This window comes from Engraulis encrasicolus, chromosome 23 (assembly GCF_034702125.1).
Source record: "Engraulis encrasicolus isolate BLACKSEA-1 chromosome 23, IST_EnEncr_1.0, whole genome shotgun sequence".
Lineage (NCBI taxonomy): Eukaryota > Metazoa > Chordata > Actinopteri > Clupeiformes > Engraulidae > Engraulis > Engraulis encrasicolus.
This window is the reverse complement of record NC_085879.1, coordinates 9,971,198-9,985,292: the sequence shown is the minus strand read 5'-3', so window position 1 is coordinate 9,985,292 and position 14,095 is coordinate 9,971,198. Positions and strand designations below refer to the sequence as shown.

The following is a 14,095-nucleotide window of genomic DNA, read 5'->3' as shown; positions in this document are numbered from 1 at the left end:
AGAAGAGAGGAGGAAGCAAGGACAAAGAGGAAGATGCAGCTTTGTCCGAGGCTATTTTACTGCAGCTGCTGCTCATTCATACATGTGGATTCCTGATGTGCATCAAGGCAGAACCAGACTAGCCACTGCTAACCACCATCTCTCGCTCTCATTCTCTCTCTCTCTCTCTCTCTCACAGACACACACAGACACACACACAGAGACACACACAGACACACACACACACACACACACACACACACACACACACACACACACACACACACACACACACACACACACACCTATGCGTATCGTTTCACACACACTAACCACCATGCTAAATGTTAATCAAGGCAGAGATAATTTTCCTGTTTGGGAGAGAGAGAGAGAGAGAGAGAGAGAGAGAGAGAGAGAGAGAGAGAGAGAGAGAGAGAGAGAGAGAGAGAGAGAGAGAGAGAGAGAGAGAGAGAGAGAGAGAGAGAGAGAGAGAGAGAGAGAGAGAGAGAGCAGTGTTTCCCACAGAAATTTTGGAAACTATGGGGGCAGCCGGGGTTTATTTTGTCCGNGGGGGGGGGGGGGGGGGTCTTCTCACACGGGCCTTTTTTTGGGGGAGGGGGGGGTGTATTCTTGCAGCGTAAATGCAAAACGGCAAAACAATGACTACAGTATGACATTGGCGCATGGGCGCATGGAGAAACTGTAGGCCTGGGCCTATATTTCAGCCATTTATATTTTGAGAAATAAGGCTACATAAGATTTTACCCATGACTTGTATAATAGTAGTACATTGTCATTGTCAAAAAATGCAGTACAGTGAATAATTTCTGTTTACAACACAGTTTCATTCGTCCCTCATGCAGGGGTCTGGGGAAACAATAATAAAACAAAAATAGGAGCCAGAGATAAGAATTTAAGAGCACTGTGAAAATTGTTAACGCATAGACAAAAAGGGGTCTTAGAGGGTAGGCTATGCCTTTTCCCCCACACACATATCTGTAGGCGTACACATTCTACATGAGGGGTGCTGGTCACAGGGCCAGTTTTTTCCAAATTCCTCCCATTAAAAGGGCTGAATAACATATTACACATTTATGTCTATATTCACATTCATTACACATTAATTTCTATATGCAGCCCGATGTCTCCTCTGCTGTGTCAATGAAGGTCTGTCACCAAACTCATTACAACTGTAAAACAAAGCCTAGGGAGTGTTAGTAAACTCAGCCCAACTGTCCCTTCTCTGAAGGTTTTTTATATTGCTCCCAAACCCAAGTAAACTACAACAACTTGACTAGGCTTTTGATCCCTGTCTTTCAAGCACTTGTGGTTCTCTCTATAGCAGGGGTGCACAACCTTTTTTTTTAACCAAGATCTACTTTTGAAGTTGATGGTCTGCCGTGATCTACCAAGTCAAATTCAAGGATGTCAGTATGAAAATTTAAGACCACCATTTATTAATCACCATTATTATGAACAAAATGTTTTCAGTAGGCTACTATGGCCGTATCTTTTCAGTGTGTTTTTTAAAGTGTGTTGAATAGCCTATCTTTACAAAGCAATGCAGCACTGATAGTATGCAGAGATAATTTCAGTCATACACAAGTCATAAACAACTGAAACAATTTCAAAATGATAAACATTTGGTATATAAAAGGCACATAGGCCCTATTTCTAAAATATGATGAAGCATTATCATGCCTTCAGTGGTATAGGCTACAAATTAAAAAGGGCTCAGAAATTCACCATTTGTTATGGGTAATAGTAGGCTACTATGAGAGAGAGAGAGAAAGAGAGAGAGAATGATGAGAGAGAGAGAGAATGATGAGAGAGAGAGAGAATGATGAGAGAGAGACAGAGAGAGATGATGAGAGAGAGAGAGAGAGAGAGAGAGCAATGAGAGAACTCATTGGATTGGTTAACACCCCTGTTAAGTGTGACTTCTTCTATGAAGGTTTTTTTTTCAGCTCTCTGGGACAGTAGCACAGCAAAGGCTTTCTATTGTGAGTTTGGCCAGTCGTTTTGTCCACAACTGAAGCAAGAAACAGCACAAATTGAAGTGAATTCCATACATGTCAACAACTAACATTTCCCTTACGCGGCACGCGATGTAAACGCAGTTAGCGATGATGCATGCGACTAGCGATTTGGACGAAGATCCTCGCATATCGGCGTGTCATAACGCATCGTTGCGCACATGTTCTGTTACTCACCCGATGTTACACGTGTGCACACATGAATCAACTGTAATACCCTTACGGTCACTTCCTAATGCTTTCCCCTCATTCTGTGTTACCGTGGGACTACTTATCTAACCAATACAGAGTCTATAGGATGTATTTACTCCAGGAGGAAAATGCGAAGGAAATTCAAAATCGTAATTCAAATCGTTTTTAACAAAAACGGATATCGTTAAAAAAAATTTTTTTTTTATTATTTTTTTTTTTTTACATTTTCGTAAACTATGGCGGCCAAATTTAAACTATGGCGGGCCGCCATAGTTTCCTCAATGTATGGGAAACACTGGAGAAGATTACACATCTTCCCAGAACTACTTCACGCCTACAGGGGCTTTTGCACTGAACTGGACCTGTGTGAGTTCACCATATCCTTGGGCAAAGTTTCACTCAGTACTGGTGGGCTGCTTTTAAGTAACACAATACAGTATACTACAAAAAAAATGGAGATTCACATATGTGAGCTTCCACAAAATCCCCAAAAGGTTTGTATTTCTTGTGGAACACCGCAGGTAATCAAGCATCCATGACATTGCAGAGCAGGCCGGGCTGATCCCAAGGAATACGGAACGTGCCAGAATTCCGACAGCTTGAGAACTCAGGCGGGGCTGAGGAGGGCTCACGGCTCAGGGCTCCGAGCTCCGAGCTCGGAACGCTGTCTTGTCTGTCTCCAGGGAACAGGGGGGAGCTTTGGAATTCCTTGGCCAGGGGTCAACCTTAATAACCGGAGGATGATTTCCGATGAGGCACCCCCCCCCCCCCCCCACCATCTTTGAGGGTTCGCTCACATCACAATGACTCTTTTAATATACCCTCCCATTGCTATCCCCTTACCCACCACTACACCACCACCACCACCACCAACACCATCACCATCTAAATTCCTGCAGCCATGGCCATCTCTCTCTTCCCCCGACCGGGAGACTTGACATGCAGAATTTTGAAGGCTCACATGTGGTAGACAACATCAGATTCTACTACTATTTCATATGAAGCGATCTTCCAGGGCTCCCACAATGCCTTCCATTTGTCCTGTTCCTATTCCCTTTCCACCATCCTCCTCCATCCCCATCACCTATGACACCATCACCATTCCTCCACCCTCTCCTGCACCGCGTGTCCTCCAGGGCTGGTATGGAAACAAAAAAACGGGCCAGGCATTTTCAGCCGAGATCAGTCCGTCAGGCATTGAGAGAGACAAAGAACAACATTTTTAGTCATCTAAAATCAGTTATTTTTACCCGAAAAGCCAAAATTCATATTTAAATCTGACTCTGAGAGGTTTGCTGTAGCGGCATGAGGACTGATACCATTATATAAAGGGGAAGGCCAGGCCAAAATCATCATCAGTCCACCGGGCAAATGCCCTGCATGCCCTAAGGCCAGTCCAGCCCTGCTGTCCTCTAACAATAGTATGCAGCAGACTGTGGAAAGTTCATATGTTGTTAACAACATCAGCCCCAAACTATTGTTGTCCTCCCAGTGATGAGGCACCTTGAACATCATCACCATTACTGCAGCCTTGACCACCCATCTGGCTCAATCACTGTTGGCAGGACTTTATAGGACTGTTCAAGGGCTGTTTTCTGGTAACAGTTTGGAGACATGGGAGGATCATATATGGTAAGACTACATCAGCCCCTTCTACTGTTTCGTTTCCACTGATGAGGCAACCCTGGTCCTCTTTGAAGGCTCACAATGACTTGTTTGATTCTTTCTCCCATTCTTATTCTCTCACCAACAGCACCACAGCCACCATTCTTTTGGCCTTGCCCACCCTCTTTTGCACTGCACGCCCGCTGACAATACTGTGAAGACTTGAAGGTTCCTATAATGTACACTACATGAGCTGTTCCTGCTATTTTACTGATTTTCCTGCCATAACTGTAGGAACAGACCACGGGTGGTGAAAGTGTGGAAAGAGGCGGCAATTGACTTTGTATGGGAGATTCTGCAGCTTTTCAACGCTTTTCCTGCCCGTGGTCTGTTCCTACGGTAAGAGAGGATGGAGATTTGCATGGGCGTTATAGTAGACTACAGAAACTCCAACTCCAACTTTCTGATCTTATCACATTTTTATAAACAAGAGATGGAGATTTTGTTTTTAAGAAGAGCGGATTCCGGCGTGAGAAAGTTGGAAAATACAACCTGCCACGTATTCGTGCCAGGTGACTTCACCAATTAGCCGATGCACCTGTCTGGGTGATTATTTTATGTGCTCGTTAAGCTGGCAGAAATACTTCAGAATCATCTTATTCCAATTTCTCAGGTTAGAATCTTCATTTCTGGTTTTTACTGCACTTTCCCACACCACTACCACCACTACCACGCCAAAACAACATATACCCACACACACAAATGCATTGACCCACACACAAATGCAGAAACAGACACACACACACGCGCGCGCTCTCTCACACACACACACACACACACACGTGCACACACACACGTGCACACACACACACACACACACACACACACACACACACACACACACACACACACACACACACACACACACACACACACACACACACACACACACACACACACACACACACACACACACAAACAATGACCAGCCCCAGCAGCAGCAGAGGTTCAGCAGGTAATGGAATCGCCATATCTTCAGCACAGCTCCAGGCCACAGTGTGTGTGTTTGTTTGTGTGTGTGTGTGTGTGTGTGTGTGTGTGTGTGTGTGTGTGTGTGTGTGTGTGTGTGTGTGTGTGTGTGTGTGTGTGTGTGTGTGTGTGTGTGTGTGTGTGTGTGTGTGTGTGTGTGTGTGTGTTTGTGTGTGTGTGAGCGTGCACGCTTGTTTGCCTGTGTGTGTGTGTGTGTGGGGGGATGTATCTACCCCACTAACCGACTGAGTGAGCGCTACCAAACCCCCATGCCCCACAGAACAGAGGAGAAGAGAAGAGAGGGCCGAATGAGACGAGACGAGGTGTCATGCTAACAGCTCTTTCACATCTGGCTGTTTTCACACGGCTGCAGAGTGCGGACGTGTCCCGACACGCATGGCTGGCCTGGCTAGCCAGGGCCTTTCTAGGACAGACGGCAGTGGAGGTGGAGGAGGGAGAGGAGGAGGAGGAGAGGGAGGAGGAGGAGGGTGGGGAGTACTAGGAGGAGGGTGAGGAGTACTAGGAGGAGTAGGTAGTGGAGGAGGAGGACACGGAAGAAAAGGAGGAAGAGGAGAGGAAGAGGTGTAGGAGGTGGAGGAGGAGAGGGGGAAAAGGAGGGAGTGAAGGCGGTAGAGAAAGGAGGTGGTGGAGAGGGAGGAGGAGGAGGAGGAGAAAAGGCGAAGGCAAGGCAATGGCTCTGGTTGCACAGCAGCCAGTTGGCCCGGGGTCTGAGAGACAGATAATGGATAATGGAACAGGGCTTTGTGTGTGTATGGGGATTTTAGCTGCTGTTGTTTTTTCCCTCTTGAAGATGAGGGGATAGACATGGTGTAGATGGGGGGGGGGGTAAAGCAGAGTTGGAGGGGGTTTGTGGTGGTTGGGGGGGTCATTATCAACAGCAGATGCAGCTGTGTTGACACTCTGCCCAAACGACACCAGAGGCTAGTGGGAAATGGAAGCGTCAGAGAGCACAGTGACCGACTGTGGCACCACAGAGCACATGGAGGTGGATAGGGGGGAAAGTCAAAAGGCCAACACTGCCACCTAGTGGATGTATACAATATTGCATTAGGAGAGGCCTATTAAGTCTTCACTTATATTCATTTATCTCAATAAAAGAACAAATTTGACAGACAGACAGACAGACAGACAGACAGACAGATAGACAGATAGATAGATAGATAGATAGATAGATAGATAGATAGATAGATAGATAGATAGATAGATAGATAGATAGATAGATAGATAGATAGATCATGTTTTTTTTAAACAGATTTTCTATTCTAATTATCAATGAGTACAGATGTGGAGAGAGGGAGACAGAGAGAGAGAGAGAGAGAGAGAGAGAGAGAGAGAGAGAGAGAGAGAGAGAGAGAGAGAGAGAGAGAGAGAGAGAGAGAGAGAGAGAGAGAGAGACCGTAGCAAAATGAGGCTGAGATGAGCATTAGCATAATCAGTGAGCATCAGCAGCAGCATTACCACGGCAACATCCTCCTTCTCCAGCTGGATGAGGGTGTGCTGCTCCGCCACCTGGTCGTACTGGGCCTTCAGCTGGGCCAGCTCCTTTCTAGAGCACTCGGTGTCGCGCTCTATCTCCTCCTGACAGAAACAAAAGACCACAGCAGCACCACAGTCAGGATCATTCATAGACATGTATGAATTTACACTGTATAAAGACTCTGTGTCTCTCTCTATCTCCTCCTGAAGGAAACAAAGAATGCAGAAACAAAAAGTAGTCAGTTTAAATGACAAGGTTAAAGACATGGCAATTATGTAATTGTATTTCAACTGTGGAAATTGTCCAAGACTGGGGTTATATGTGAGAATGTGGAGTGTGTGTGTGTGTGTGTGTGTGTGTGTGTGTGTGTGTGTGTGTGTGTGTGTGTGTGTGTGTGTGTGTGTGTGTGTGTGTGTGTGTGTGTGTGTGTGTGTGTGTGTGTGTGTGTGTGTGTGTGTGTGTGTGTGTGTGGTAGATATGGTTACAATCTGCAGCAGCTGTCTGTACCGTACCTTCTCCCGACGCAGTCTCTCAATGACGGCCTCCAGGCTGTATGCAGGGGGGCCGCGGATGGCCACGGTCTTGCTCCTTGCCTCCTCCTCCCCATTCCTCGCCATCAGCTCCAGGATCTCAACCTCCAGAGACTCATTCTCCTCCTCCAGACAGCGGGCCTGGATTGACGAAAGACGAACACATTTGCTTACATATTTCTGCGTTCTGTACGACATCCATAGAACATACGTAGGCAGAGCTGTGTGTGGCATTGTACAAGGCAGTGTCTTATGCACTAACATTCAGTGATGGCCAACTTTGGATGAATCAGGTATAATCATGTGCCACATATTCCAAATGACATGGTTTTACCTGTCAAACAGGTGATCATTCAACCATGCAATCACCAGGGTCATGGGCACCGCTAGGGGGGGAAAGGTATTATAGATTCTAAGGGCCCGAGCACTGACAGCACTGACAGGGGCCCAAAATTCGAATCTTTCATGGGGCCCAAAATTTCTGGCGGCGCCCCTGACCAGAGTTGAATTGGACAGGTAAAACCAGGTCATTTGAAATACTGTTTGCGGCACTGGGTTGTAACCAATAAATCCAGGATTCCCCATCACTGCTGACATGCCTTCACGTTGCTACAACCAATAGACCATCTTAGGTAGTTTGGGTGACAGATGGACAGATGGACAGACAACCAGCCCAACAGACAGACCCCTGTGCTGTCTTGACCGCAAGTGGCTCCTGCTACAGTATTGCCTACTGCCATGTGTGTTAGATCAATTATGACCCATCCTCATTTCCACTGCCAGCCTAATAAATCTTCCAAAATTAAAATCCCTGGTCACACACTCGCTTCAGCACAGCCTTGCTCATGGTAGCCTGGTGGCACATTGCAAACATAGTGCGACTTGAGTGACGGAGCCCTCCATTCTGCTCATGTCATGTCCTCATACGTGAAGCCTCCAATCTAATCCTAATACTCCAAGTAGGGGTGTAAATAATAATCCAAATGTATCGATATATAACAATATAATCGGACAATTGAATCGAATCGCATTGTATTGAAAATAATCGAATCGCTGATCCCTGCCCGATGCCCTAGCTCCATAACATGATAAAAGTGGAAAAGTAGGCCTAGTTGGAAAAAAGTTTAATCGAATCATATTGTATCGCATCATGGGGCATTCTTAAGTATTGAAAATCATCGCATCGCATAATAAGATATCGATTTTGAATCGTATCGTGTGCCAAGTAGTACTATCTATTCTATCTAATTCTACATCATGGTTTAAACACAGCAGATTAGTCATGCCTAATCCTTGCCACTCCCAGTCAAAGTAAATGAAATATCCCCGGTCGTTCACACATATCAGCACAGGCTTGCCGATGGCCTGATGGCACATTGCAAAGATAGTGCGACTTGAGTTAACCGGGGCCTCATGACATGCCCTCATGCTCCAAGCCCTTCAATCTAATTCTAATACTGTACTCATTCTCAGGGCCGCTGACACCTTTGGTCGTGCCTGGGACAAAGTCATATAAAAGGGGCCACCCACCCAATACATACAGTGTAAGGTAACACTTTACTTGACGCCATCATACGTGTATGACATAACAGTGTCATAACAGTGTCATAACGCAGTCATGCACATGTCATAAACATTATGTCAATGTCATGAACATTTTATGACTGTAGCCATTAACTGACATTTGGTTAGGGTAAAGACAGTGCAAAAAAAATCTACTTTTCATGAACATCAAACATTTATGACATGGACCTCATGTTTATAACTCATCATTGACTGCCATGACATTGTTTTGACACTGTTATGTCATGCGTATGGCGCCGGTGTCAAGTAGTGTTACCCAATGTAATGAGAGGTCCCAGTTCTGGGCCCCCTCTCTCTTTCTCTTTCTAATTCTCACCATGCCGATGAGTGCTGCCAGGCGGTCATTGAGGGCCGCGATGACGGTGCGCTCCTGGGCGAAGCGTGAGGCGCTTTCCTTGTTCAGCGAGCTGGCCCCCTGGAAGTCTGGTGTGTCCCATGGGCATGAGGCAGCTCCACCCCTGTGGACAATAAGGCGAAGAGAACGGAGAAACGTCAAGGGCACCACTGGAGACTGTTCGTAGTTGATTAAAATATTTTTAAAGAGATGCTTTGGCGCACCTCTGTAGTTGGACAGTTGCGTAGGATATTATCCCAGTGAGGTTGTCATTGAAGTATAAAAGAGATCCTGCACACTGTCCATTCCACCAGCAAACTTAAATACATTTCGGTCATCCAACCGGACTGAAATGTTGTATTAAAGTTTGCTGGTGGAATGGATAGTGTGTGGGATCTATTTTTTTTTTTTTACAGTTGATGAAAATATAACATTAAAAAAAACATTTAGCTTGTAGCTATACGTTTGTTGTTTTCAGAATGAGAATGATGGAGTTGTGATGAATTATCAAAGGCTCTGTGCAATGTCACAGTAGTGCAGTGTGCCATTCCAATAGGATGAATGGTGAGTGTTATGTAAACAGGGTCTCATGCGAGTACCAGGCCCTAAGAGTCATCCAAACCTTAACCTCCTGGCTTCACGCCTGAGACCAATGCTTCATAACCAGGGCCACTGCGAGAAATTCAACCTGAGCCCCATAAAATATTACAGATAAGAGGATGGCACGCTTTAGCAACGTTAATAGCACTCAACAGCATCCTGTCAATGTCAGTTCCAAACTCCCGGCCCTCCAGGGTCTCTGTTCAGGACCGCTCATTTTGAAATTGCTTGACCAGTGAAGGGTCCAACATAAGCTGAGCTCATCAACATGGCCTCCCTGCAAGCCTCAGACTGAATCATCTCCTCCACCCAAGATCTGACAACACCCCTTCCTGGCACGCTCTCTGTATGTAGGCCTAACTCCACAACAACAGGCAAGTTTGAAATCTAACCAATGGCTGTTGGACTGTATTCTGCAATAGACGAGTGACATTTTCTTGACAATTTCATCTGAATATCATGCTCAGTGGCAGTGTGGTGACATTGATGGCAGTGACCGTCCAATTCAGAGCCACCATCGTCTCAAACCAGCACAATACTTTCCGCCACTTGTGTTGGCCCTGGCCTATTGTAAAGGTCATGCAGAACTTCTGAAGAAAGTCGCAAGCAGTCAGACATGCATACTGGACTAAGGATGTGGCATGATGTTTAAAAAATCATCACCATCACCATCACCATATAACATATTCATCATCATCATCATCGTACAACATATTCAGCCCAGAATGCATGTATGACTATGCAAGTCAAATCAGGCTAGTAATACCAGCCACATGTGAATAATATCACTTTCATCTGAAATGAGCGCAAACATTTCCGTCGCTGGTGGTGGCCTCAGCAAGGAGTTGTCCCGTTTATTGTTGATGTCATGCAGAGCTTGTGAGGGCCCACACCCTTCTGCTAAACAAACTCCATTGCTAGAATGTTCCGGAATTCTCCTTTGTATGCATTTCCCCACCAACCACTACAAAGGAGACAGGAACATTTGCTGGAAATGTACTGCACAGCAAACAAATGAACAAGAAACAGTTTTCTGGCCACTGAGAAGTGTAGGCCTACGTGCTGTGCAAAAAATGACTACCAGTTTTGACACTCTGACAGAAACAGTCACGCAGTTGTGCACTCATAAACTAAAAGCAATGTGCACTTGAGGTCAACACAATCATGTGTAATTCTGCTTTAGCTAGGTGTGGTTTGTGTAAACACAACACAGCACCATTGGTGAGGTCAATGGACTGTCAAATGAAACCATTTCAAGCCTTCAGGCTGTCTCATTTGTTACAGAACATAACTTCTGGGATGTACGAAATAAGTAAAGATTAATGAGACCGTCAACTTGGCTATTCATCAGACCAACACAATAATCAGAGCTTCAACTCTCACCACCAGCACATTTGGCAGAAAGACAGCGTCCAGCTTACAGTACATGGCAAAATGTACACACATTCATTAATTTAGCCTACATCAAACTGTGTTGTGTTAGGTCAGCATTATGTTTGTGGAAAAAGTAGTGAGGATAAGCTAGGTTCGTCTCAAGAGTGATATGGACATGTCCCCACCATCCACACCTAAAATTACACACATGCCTATTGGGCTTTCCACTGTCAATGCCACTCATCAACTACACCATCATAGCTTCACTTGTGTCTGTAATATGGACTCGACTCACTAAATGTAATTCATGCTGTGCAGTGTGTATAATGTAAAAAATGCAAGACATCTTAACATCTTTGCATTTTGGCCACTGTGTCTCTGGCCAGGTTTGAAGAAGGGTGGCATGCAATGCACTGACCTGGCAGAGGAGACTGCAACTCCGAATTTCAGCTGCTGCTGCTGCTCCTCAAAGAGGCGGCGGTAGGAGGACACTCTGGCGGCCATCTTGCACAGTACAGTATTCCAGAGGGGATCGCAGGAGAGTGGATGGAGCTTGAGAAGGGAGCAGGAAATGTCTGCCACTGGCCTGTGGAGCTTTATAAACGGGAGCCATGGCATGGGCCAGGTAGGGAATCTCACACACACTTGGAGACCACGCTCAGCCGACTAACTATAGAGCCCAGCGTCAGCACTGTGGGATTTCACAAAGGCCGGAGACAATTCAGAGTGTGTGAGTGCAGTGTCCTTAGCTACTAAGCAGGGAAGCAGAGAGGGGTGGGACAAAGGGGCTGGTTGCCCTGGGCGAAGGGAGAGGAGGGGGCCCAGAATTCGGTCCCCATTACATTGTGAGTATTGCATAAAGGAGCCCTGTAAGCTGAATTTGTCTTGGGCCCGGACAAAACTGTCAGTGGCCCTGACTACAGGGATGGTTGGTAGGTCAGTAGCTCATGGACACCCAGAGAGAAGATGGTGGACAGGACCAGATTTCTTAGGCGAGCCAGGCAAGGAATGACACAACATTACACACGTGTTGCGTTCAGACAACCTTGACTTCTGTGATTTCACCACATATGCCTTAAGAGTCAATTACTAGCCTATAATATGTGGCGTGCTACTGTACAGCAGGGACGTCAAACGCAGGCCAGGGGGGCAGATCTTGGTAATTTAATTTGGACATTTCAAATATGTATTACAGTTGGCCCAGGCATACACATATAGCATTATGACGGAATTTGGTGTGTCACAGGCCTTCAAGTGGTCCCAGGCCAGTGTAAAATCTCCCACTGGTTTATGACAGAATATGTGCAGGCATATTTGAACTACCATGTGAGGGTTGGTGAAATCTGCCTTTGAGTATTAAGTGCACAACTTAAGTGATTTTTTTTTTACATAACAAATATTGAGTTTGATCCATAATTTAATCCTATGTTTTGATTTTGGCCCACTGTGAATTTGAGTTTGACACCCCTGCTGTACAGTATTCCCTATAATAACTATGTTGCTTTGGATATGCATCAGCTACGTGTAATGTACTGTATTGCACTGCAATGTTGTTTAATGTGATGCTTAGCTTTTTTCAAACCAACTTCTATCATGAACAAATACTTTAAGATGAAGATGATCAAATAAAAAGTTGCATAGAGTTGCTTTGGCCAATTGTGAACACTTGATTAGGAAAAGGTGCACACACTCGATGCACACCTATCAGGAAAATGTGCACAGAAAGTTGAGAATGAACTTCATGGTCTTTAACCCTTGTAAGGTGTTTTTGTTACATAGAAGGTGTTCGGGTCATTTTCACCCAGGCATATAGAAAAAATAATTACCAAGGTAAAAACCATAGCTCATATTCACCCTCATGTTACCTTCATTATGTTTGTGAATTTCTGTGTATATATGTTTTTGAGAGTGAGAGATACAGAGAGAGAAAGATAATCAGACAGTGAAGAAAGTGAGTGAACTCAATCCCAGCTCTCAGATTGAGCCACCAGTGCTCTTATCATGCAAGGTTGAAACATTGATGCACAACTTTTCCACATAATTCACCCTCTGCCTTGTCTACTCAACATGTGATAACTATTGTATCCGAGAGTTTAGAAAACATTGATGTATAAGCCCCAAAAATTGATATTTCTTTCAGATTCATCTTCCTCATTGAAAATGAACCAAAGCCGAGTGAATCTCAGTGTGAAAGAATAACAACTGATAATATTTTGACCCGAACACCTTAGGGTTAAGGTCCTTTCTGAGTCAATCAACATCATGTTATAATAAAACATAAAATGTCCTCAGACAATATTCTTCTTGCATTTGTGGGAAATTTCAGACAAACCAACAAACGTTTGCTTTTCAATTCTGTTTATTTCCATTAAATAAATTAAAAGTACCAAAAGTGGGAGAAATGAAAACAATGTGCAAGTATTTCTTTGCATAAGTACCATAATTATGAGACAGTCCAGAAACAGTTACAAATAAAACCCCAAACACACTGAACAAACAGCTGAAAACGGAACAACGAAAAAACAAACATTGAATTTGCAGACAGAAGCTGTGAATATCCACATTCACACACACAAACAAAAAAAAACACGGTCCAATACATCCAACCAGCCATGTTTGAGGATGGTGGCCTAGCAGTGCCAAAAAGCATAAATGAGGAAATGTTAACCGTGTGGTCGCTGTTGTCTTCCTCTTGACATAAACATAACATGATGGATTTCTCTCTAGACTTCCATAAGCATCATTGGTTTTTGGCAATGCTGAGCAAGCGATTAAGGCAGGACAGAGCAGGACAGGCAGGGACCAGGCGAGGCAAGAGGAGGTGTATCTGCTGTTTAGCATATTTTGCTGATGAACTCTGACAAGTGGAAGATTACAAAAAGATGTGATGGGGTGCCCTTACAATCTGCGGTAAGAGCGGTAAGAGCGTGAGGTAACACTTAAATATACGCCAACATTATAGGCATGGCAGGACAGTGTCATTTAAGTATCAAAACAGTGGCATAACACATGCATGGATATGCATGGATCATGTCAATGTCATGAATGTGTTACGGTCATCACAAGTTGAGCTGTCTTTACCATAACTAAAATGCTTGTGACACTGACATAATGTCTGTGACAAGTCAACTTGACGTGTGTCTCGACACTCTTTTGACATAGTCATGCTATACGTATGACGCCGTCGTCAAATAACGTGTTCTAATCTTTTACTCCCTATGTGTTAAATGAACACTGCAGAATGTACAGTGCAGATGATCGGGACTGGAAAATGGAAGATGATGAGAAGACGTGACGGGGTGCCCTCACAATCTGCTGACACAGCAAGATTGCA

At 44.8% G+C, this 14,095-nt stretch overlaps 1 protein-coding gene across 1 annotated transcript in view; it reads right to left on the bottom strand.

Moving 5' to 3' along the window:
* Positions 1–11,317, bottom strand: part of vimr2 (vimentin-related 2) — a 37,785-nt gene extending 26,468 nt beyond the window's left edge. The window contains exons 1-4 of the mRNA XM_063189339.1: positions 11,180–11,317; positions 8,770–8,911; positions 6,852–7,010; positions 6,321–6,440 (exon numbers count right to left, since the gene is read on the bottom strand). Coding sequence (XP_063045409.1) covers positions 6,321–6,440; positions 6,852–7,010; positions 8,770–8,911; positions 11,180–11,265 — 507 coding nt within the window. The 5' untranslated portion in view covers positions 11,266–11,317. The remainder of the gene's footprint in view (positions 1–6,320; positions 6,441–6,851; positions 7,011–8,769; positions 8,912–11,179) is intronic.
* Between the last annotated feature and the right edge of the window lie 2,778 nt (positions 11,318–14,095).